This window comes from Otolemur garnettii, unplaced genomic scaffold (assembly GCF_000181295.1).
Source record: "Otolemur garnettii isolate 467f Iridium unplaced genomic scaffold, OtoGar3 scaffold00080, whole genome shotgun sequence".
In the NCBI taxonomy this organism is placed as follows: domain Eukaryota; kingdom Metazoa; phylum Chordata; class Mammalia; order Primates; family Galagidae; genus Otolemur; species Otolemur garnettii.
Genome location: NW_003852475.1, coordinates 3,696,292 through 3,705,509, shown reverse-complemented (window position 1 = coordinate 3,705,509; position 9,218 = coordinate 3,696,292). Strand labels below are relative to the sequence as shown.

General features: G+C 36.3%; 1 protein-coding gene across 4 annotated transcripts in view; it reads right to left on the bottom strand.

Annotated features, from left to right (window-relative positions):
• The window catches only part of R3HDM1 (R3H domain containing 1), a 153,186-nt gene that overhangs the window by 126,063 nt on the left and 17,905 nt on the right, over positions 1–9,218 (bottom strand). For all 4 annotated transcript variants that reach the window (XM_023515842.1, XM_023515843.1, XM_023515844.1 and 1 more), the window contains exons 2-3: positions 6,949–7,157; positions 5,845–6,035 (exon numbers count right to left, since the gene is read on the bottom strand). In XM_023515842.1, the coding sequence (XP_023371610.1) occupies positions 5,845–6,009 (165 nt within the window). In that variant the 5' untranslated portion in view covers positions 6,010–6,035; positions 6,949–7,157. The remainder of the gene's footprint in view (positions 1–5,844; positions 6,036–6,948; positions 7,158–9,218) is intronic.

Sequence of the window (9,218 nt, the reverse complement as noted above, 5' to 3'; positions counted from 1 at the left end):
AAAAAAAAAAAAAAAAGTAAGATTTACTTTTTATTTTATTACTAAAGAAGAAAATCTGTTTTAGATGACAATAAAGGGACAGATTTGAGAAGCCATATATTGCTAATAGTTACAATTATGATAATTACGATATTATCGAAAGCATCTACTGTTTGTTAGGCACTATGTACTATGTATATACCTGTACTCCTTATATTTGTTTGACAAATAGATAAACGGTCAAGATTATGATCTGAATGATTTTACTTAGAGAGATTTTTATTTAATCCTTAATTTTTAAAATTTTTTTGAGGCAAAGTCTCCCCCTGTACTCTGGCTAACGTGCAAATGGTATCATCTTATCTCACTGCAACCTCCAACTCTCAGGCTCAAGCAATCCTCCTGCCTCAGCTATCTATTTTTAGTAGAGACAGGATCTCACTTTTGTCAGGCTCGTCTCCAACTCCTCAGCCCAAGAGATCTTCCTGTCTTGGCCTCCCGAAGTGTTAGGACAGTGTCCAGCCTATTTAATCATTAAAAGAAAAAAAAAAACCTTCATGTTCCACCAATTAAGGAATTTGTTGTCCACTGCCTTCGTTGTTGAAGAAGTGTGGCTTTGTGCCTTCAGCTTTTCTGACAGCTCTATTAGACTGCCATTGTTTTCCTATCCCTTATTTGCCCCCATTCCCTATTAAAGAACTGCATTGAACTAATTCGGGGGATACAAGATGCAAATTATCAAGCTAATTATCAAAGAACTTACTACAAAAATGGAAGATATTAAACACATACTTTAACTGATTCTGTGTGTGGAAAATTAACTCATATATATTAGAAGCTATCATACACTGACATACAAGCCTTAGTTGCTAACAAAAATTAGCTCTCTTATTTCCTCCACAAGAGTTACCGACACAATTTGGATCAACTATCCTCTAGGTAACAATACTTAAAGGCATTATTTGAACTGTTCCAAAATGTTTTCAATTGTGCTTATACATATATGCATACAGATGAACACTCCTGGACAAAGCATTTGTCAAGTATAAAGATACAACTGTAAAAGAATGGGAAAGTTGGGTTTGGACCTCTTATAAGTAAACAGGGCACAGGATTCTTAATTTTACATTTCAAATAAATGAGTGCAAAATTAACATAAACAATTCACCCTAAATTTAATCTGAAAATCTATTCGTAAAGAAAATCAAACAATATAGGCCACATAAATGAGTTATACACAAGAGATCAAGACATACACAACTCTTTCAAGCCCATGTTAAAGATTAAAGATGCCAGCAGTCGTAACACAATAATTTTTCTAGATTTAGAAACCTGATACCTACCATACCATCTTGCTAACTATTTCATAATCATATGACGTCCATAATAATAGTGTGTGGTAGAAAAATTATCAAGCAAAACTCCTTCAACAATTTTTGGGACCATAATCAACAATTTAGCACAACTCCATGGTATCATGTGGGAAAGTTAACTTGTTGACATTAATGCATGGAGATTTCTTGAATTAGTGCTAAGTATTAAGAAATTCTTTTTTTTTTTTTGAGACAGAGCCTCAAGCTATCATACTGGGTAGAGTGCCGTGGCATCACAGCTCACAGCAACCTCCAACTCCTGGGCTCAAGTGAGTCTCTTGCCTCAGCCTCCCAGGTAGCTGGGCCCACAGGCGCCCGCCACAATGCCCGGCTATTTTTTGGTTGCAGCGGACATTGTTGTTTGGCAGGCCCAGGTTGGATTCAAACCTGCCATCCTAGGTGTATGTGGCTGGTGCCTTAGCCACTTGAGCCACAGGCACCGAGCCAAAAAATTCTTAAGAAATCTTAGAACTTGTAAAAAAGACTATAGTTCAAAATAAAATCTTGAATAAAAAACACAACCAACCTTTTTCAAAAGTAGAAAGAGAGCCACACAGGTAGAGTTATTTATAAAAGAAAAAGAAATGGTAAAGGAGATTTTCTCTTGTGTGGAGAAAATCTCTGCTTAAAAATACCTGAGGTGGTGTCTAATGTCTGTTGGCCTCCTTCTAGTCTGATGAAATTATTTCTTATGTAAATACTATCCTAACAGACAGTAGAAAATCATACAGTTTCTTCACAGCATGGAAGAAGGTGTGACATCCCTTCATTAAAAAATGACTTTTTAGTCTGGGTGTGGTGACTCATGCCTGTAATCCTAGCATTCTGGGAGGCTGTGAGGAGGGAGGATAGCTTGAGCTCAGGAGTTTGAGAACAGCTTGAGCAAGAGCCAGACCCCATCGTTACTGGCTGTAGTAGTCCCAGCTACTTGGGAGGCTGAAGCAAGAGGATCACTTGAGCCCAAGATTTTGAGGGTGCTGTAAGTTATGATGCCATAGCACTCTAGACTGAGTGACAGACTGAGACAGTCTTTGAATGAATGAATAAATCAAAATAATTTTTTTACCCATGAAACTGTATACATTAAATAGTTTTATGTACTGTAGTATAAATGCATGAAATGTATGCTGGTTAGACGGTAAACATTTCCCTTTTACCTACCACACTCTAAATATTACTATGCTGAAGCAAGGCGACAGACAGATATTCATGGAGGCTGACTTACACAGATGAAAGTAGAGAACATCTTATTACTCTATTAGAATAAAGAAATAGTTCCTTTACTCAAAATTCTCAACATTGTTGGTACATACATCAAATTTAGAAGTAAAAATAATAGTTACTATTTAAAATGACAACCTATTGGCAGTATCATAGAGGTACCAATGGAAGATGAAATGTCTAGTGGTATGCTAGCACAGGCAAATCTGTATTAAGTTTAAAAGTAATTCTGTATTAACCAGGCACTTTTTACCAAAGCATTCTATATTTCCTGTATATGCTTAAAACATACATTTTATATTACTTTAAGTGAAAGTGTAGAAAAAAATCTTCTGTACAAGTCATTTTCTAAAATTTCAGATTATATGGGGATAAAACAATTAGATTCCACAGTTTGCATTTGTAAGACTAAAGTCTGGGGTGGTGCCTGTGGCTCAGTGGGTAGAGCGCCGACCCCATATACCGAGGGTGGTGGGTTCCAACTCGGCCCTGGCCAAACTGCAACAAAAAAATAGCCAGATGTTGTGGCGGGCGCCTGTAGTCCCAGCTACTTGGGAGGCTGAGGCAACAGAATAGCCTAAGGCCAAGAGCTGGAGGTTGCTGTGACGCCACAGCACTCTACCAAGGGCGACAAAGACTCTGTCTCTAAAAAAAGAAAAAAACAAAAACTATAGTCCAACTAGAACAGTGGTTCTCAACCTGTGGTTTGTGACCAATGAAAATACATCTTGTATATCAGATATTTACATTATGATTCATAACAGTAGCAAAATTACAGTTATGAAGTAGTAATGAAAATAATTTTATGGTTGGGGATCACCACAACATGAGGAACTGTATTAAAGGGTTGAGGCATTAGAGGGTTGAGAACCACTGGACTAGAAGGTGTATCCTATACTCATGCAATATACCCTTTGGGTGGGAATTTATGCTGCTTGAATTTCATTGAGTTTTTTTTCTCATGTGAGCACATAGGTGTTAATCCACTAGTTCCAATTTAGTACTGGGTACATGTGATGTTTGCTTTTCCTTTTTGTTTTTTGAGACAGAGTCTTACTTTGTTGCCCTTGGTAGCATGCTGTGGCGTCATAGCTCACAGCAACCTCAATCTCTTGGGCTTAGCCTCCTAAGTAGCTGGGTTTATAGGCGCCTACCACGATGCCCAGCTATTTTTAGAGATGGTGACTCGCTCTAGCTCAGACTGGTCTCAAAACCATGAACTCAGGCAATCCATAGGCCTTGGCCTCCCGGAGTGCTAAGATCACAGGTATGAGCCACTGTATCCAGCCACTTTTTCATTCCTGTATGCACCGCACCTTAGATGGAGGCATCCTGGACTTCAAAAGCTCAAAGCAGAGCTAGTATTCTTATACATAGTAAATTTTTAATAAACATTTGAACAACCAACAAATAAAGTATTTATTGGATTAATATAAAATGAATTCTCATATTCTCTTTTCCTCTTCCCTATCTTTATAGTCACCATACTCTATGGAACAAGAGGTCTAAGTTCCTTGGCAAAGAATGGTTTGCAATAAATGTTCAGGTAATGTATAAAATTTTCCAGGAGTATAAATAACTGAGCTGATTCAACAGTGGTCATCGGAATGTTCTTGTGCTTACTGCCAAGGTCAACACAAAAAATATGGTAAGAAATGCAATAATCCAAGTTAATCACTTATTGATAAGCATGACCCAGGAGAATGAACATTAGGTGTAGAAAAGAGGCTAAAACAAAATCTTTTATTATTTCAATCACAAATGCAATAAAATGTTAGGTAATTTTGTCTGATGCAATCAGGATCCTGGCACACTGCCATCACTGAGTGTACTGATCACAACATGGCAATTTTTTGTTGTTTTTAAAAAGTGTTATTACTAGAAATGACTAGAAAAATGTTATTCTTCCCAATTTCTTAGATAATTACCACTTGACTATACTCAATCACTGAAGCCTAAATTCTTTTTTAAAGCTGTAGGTAGGAATTGCTATCATTGTCTAATATAGCGTCTGGCCCATAATAGGGAATACACAAAGTTTCTGACTGAACGAAGAATGAAATAACCTTTAAAGTATTTTCTTTACTTATCATAGAAAAGTGAGGCTGTAATTTTTAGCTTGTAACCATCAAAGTCTTTGGGATATGAAAGAAATGATAGTATATTTTCTCTAACAATAGAAATTTTTTAGTCATAAGGCCAAAATAAAACATTAGTATTAAAGATAATATTTTAGGATAACATTTTTGGTAGCTTAAAGGTGGCTACCAATCAATTCCTTCCAACTGAGAGGTGAAATCTAAAAAAGATTGTGGAAACAATGCTCTGGAACTTTAAAGCCTAGTTCAAAAATAACTCTGCACCTTTACTTAGTGTTTTTAGAACATTCTCTCTGGTACCACTGAACAGCTACCTAAGAAGTCTCACTACCTTGGGCCCAACATAAGTTGTGAAGAAAGCAAATTATGTTGGAGAACCCATAAAAAGGTGCTTCTAGTTCCACCTAAACCCAGCATTCCAGCCATTTCTTACAATGGTGCCACACATGTGAGAAAAGCAATCCTAGGACCTTCAAGACCCTGGCCAGTTAAATTGGGAAGGGATCTCTTTGGATACCTTGTAAAATAGAAAATTTACTTAGCTAAGCTCTATTCCATTTTCTGACTCATAAATCATGAGATATTAAAAAAAAAACTGTTTGAAAATTGTTAGCCCTTCATTTGACATATAGATAACTGGAACACCTTATCAAAGAAATGAATACTATTACTTGAAACCATTTTTTATTTATCTTAAGTCCGTTGATCAAATCGATTTTCATCTATTCCTAGAATTTAAAGTATTCTCACTGGTTGTGCAAGTGACTTTTTTCTTCCCCTGCAACCTCTCTTCTCAGTCTGGTCGATCAACTTAAGAAACCCATTGGGGGCTGGTTTTTCTAACAGATCTCTGTAGTGTCAATCTATTTCTCTCTCCTCTAAGAGCTCTTAGGTTAAACTCCAAACCTTCATAGCAATGATAGGGGAATGGTGGAATGAAATAGTAGAAAACTAATACAAATGCACCAGCTTCATACAAATGAAAAAGAATTATATTAAATAATATAAGCAAATAATAGACCTAAGATTCATAGTAAGCTAATCCAAATGTTTCAAAACCCAGCTGGTAAGCATGTTGTAAAGAGTCAACTTACCCTTTTAAATTTTGAAAAGAAACATAACTATATATTAAATATTTAGTATGTGTAGCCAGGGGGAAAAATCCTGCTTACCTGCAAATCAATGTCACTACAACGTTCATTCTTCTCTGCCAAAATCTTTCCATAGTTTTCTGATTTGATAATATTTTCAACTCTGGTTGTATCTTTTGCTTCTGCCTCCAAATCCTTCATTGTTTCAGTTTCATCTTTTACAATAACAGTATCAGACATCCTCATCAGCAAAGGTTATTTTAGAATGAAGCCTTAGCAAGAAAGAAAAGAAAAAAAATTTTATTCAATTTTAAACATTTTTTTTTGTTGAGACAAGAGTCTCACTCTGTTACCCAGACTAGAGTGCTGTGTCATTCGTCAGACTAGTTCACAGCAACCTCAAACTCCTACATTCAAACTACCCTCTTGCCTCAGCCTCCTGAATAGCTGGGACTAGAGGTACCTGCCATAATGCCTGGCTAATTTTTTCTATTTTTAGTAGAGAAAGGGTCCTGTTCTTGTTCAGGCTGGTCTTGAGCTCTTGAGCTCAAGGGAATGTCCCACCTCAGCCTCACAAAGTGCTACAATTAAAAGAGTGTGCCCAGACGGTTAAAGACATTTTTTTATATTCAGTTTCTGCACAACATTGATTTAATACCTTTTATGTTCCAGGAGTAATGTTCAATATACACATATGACAGCACAATTTCTAATTTTAAGGAATATGTAATTTTGTGTAGATATGTTCAAACTTAAAAAAAAAACTGTAATACAGTGAGAAAAGAGCTACAAAAAGAATAGGGGCCGTGGAATCAACCTAAGTGCCCATCAATCCATAAATGGATAAACAAACTGTGGTATATGTTATACCATGGAATATCATTCAGCCTTTAAAAAGATGCAAGGCATGGTGGGTCAAGCCTGTAATCCCAGTACTCTGGGAGGCCAGGATGGGTAGATTGCCTGAGCTCACAGGTTGGCGATCAGCCTGAGCCAGAGTGGTACATTTAACTGTAGACTAAGCTGAATTTTAAAAAGTCTTAACTATATTCCATACCAAAGTTAACTGATTCATTCTGATAATAATAATGATGAAAATGGGCAATACTTAATTACTTTGGCTTTTACATGTTCAAATTCTGAAAGAAAAAGGTGTATGTTTTTCAGAAGTAATGACAGTATTACCTGATTTGTCCTATGGATTTGGGATTGTGGTGTCCCACAAAAATAAAATAAAATAATCCAAGGTTCCTTTCCACAGTTGTCAGCCAGGATGTCAATTGTATTGAACCATCTGTAATCTGGCAGGAGTAGTCCCATGTCCTTGTCACCACTGTAGATACCTGGACTGGAATGGACTGTCTTGGATCAAATATATCATACCTATCAGTGCCCTAAGATTAAAACAAAAGAAACCATTTAACAAAATAGCTAAGGGAACTAGAATACTCAACAGTAATGTAGAAATCAGAACTATGATTTTTAGAGTTTTCTTCTACAGCAATAACCCTTTAAAACATAACTATAATTTTCGTAACAATCATCTTCTAGATTTCTAAGAGTACAAATGAACAAAAGGTTTTAATAAGTCATCTAACATTTTCAGTGAAATGCACACTGTCTGTTAAAAGAGAATGTCTATAATTGGTGGAATGACCATTTTTAATGGCATCTGAAAGATCAGTAACAAAATTCTCTCCCTATTTTTAATATCAGTTTCATTTCGTATTTATTTGGTGGAAGTGAATCCTTCATAGCAAGCAAACAACTCTAAAATGATTGCTGTTGTTAAACAGAATAGTACAATGTTAAGGAGAAAAAAAACAGCATAATGAGGACTAAGCACTAAACAATATAGCACAAATACAGCTGAGCATTCATTATAAAGTAATTCACCTCTAATACTAACTCTTCAAAAAGTATTAAAATTTTGAAATACAATCATTTAAAATCTTGATATGAGCCATCTCATGATACCTATGAGTTAAATATTCTTTAGTTTCTTTGTGCTGATTTTACAACATTTGACAAAAGGCTAATAAAAACAGGGAGTATCAAAAGCAAAGGTCAAAGTTAACCTTGACCTTGTATAATGGTCTGACAGTGTATAATCTCAGTCTGAACAAGATTCATCAGCCACTACATCAAATAACTTTTTTTGGTTTTGTTTTTACTTTTTCTCATAGGAGGTAGACACAAGATGGCAGCACTAAGCAACTAAATTCATGTGTACTTTGTAAAGTGACTTTATAATTTAATCACAAGTCCCTTAAATTTGAAATTCTATAAAAGCAAGGCTGTAACCCATTTAAGAAACAAATATGGTATTGGCTAAGGCAATAGGTACACAAGAGCGAGAGGAAGAGGCACTATTTGAAGTGGGGTGAACATCTCAGAAAATCCTCTTAGGATCCCAAGTTCCTCTGGAATCTCAAAGAACTTAGAGACCACCTAGTTCAATAATATAATTTAGCACAAAAGTTATTAGTGACTGTAAGTCAAATGACTTGTCCTAAGTTACACAATCAGTATGTGTGACCAACCTTGTTACAATCTGCCATACCATCAGACAACTGAATAAATAAATGAATAATTCAGAATCAAAATGACCTGTTAATGCCTGGGAAGGAGGCAATTATATAATAGTAAGAACAAGTGCATTAGTATTAGACCCAAGTTTAAGTCACAGCTCTGCTAGTCATATCTTTGGTAAAATATTAATTCTCTCTGAGTTTTAGTTTTCTGATCTGTAAAGTGGGAAAAAAGGATAGGTAGCTCATTGGTTTGTTGTGAAGAATGACTGATTTAAATGTAAGGTACCACCAAGCTTCTCTAAAAACATGTTAACTCTTTTCCGTGTTCAGACACTCTAGGGTACCATAGACAGATAAGAGGCCTACTTTTGTGTACAGTGGCTTTGCATGTCTACAGCCTATATATGCATATACTATACAAAGCTCAATAGGAGAATAAACACTAGAACCTGAGGGGAGTGTAGATGGAGGGGGAAGGTATGTGCTTGCCAAGGGGAAGGAGGCATAGCCTCAAGATGCTCTCATTTTTTGAGGCTTCCATTTTGAACATTAAAAATTCATACAAACTTCACAGTCTTCTGCAAAATATCAATGTACTTATTTTAAATAAAAATGTTTTTTCTCTCCAAATTTTCAAGTAATAGGGATACTTCAACTTTTGACAGTAAAAGAAAAAGTAAATCCTTTTATATGGGCATGAAGCTTATATTTCTTAGCTTATAAAAAGTTGTGTGGGCTCGGCACCTATAGCTCAACCGGCTAAGGCGCCAGCCACGTACACCTAAGGTGGCGGGTTCGAATCCCCAGCCCGGACCCGCCAAACAATAATGACGACTGCAACCAAAAAATAGCCGGGCGTTGTGGCGGGCGCCTGTGGTCCCAGCTACTTGGGAGGCGGAGGCAGGAGACTCGCTTGAGCCC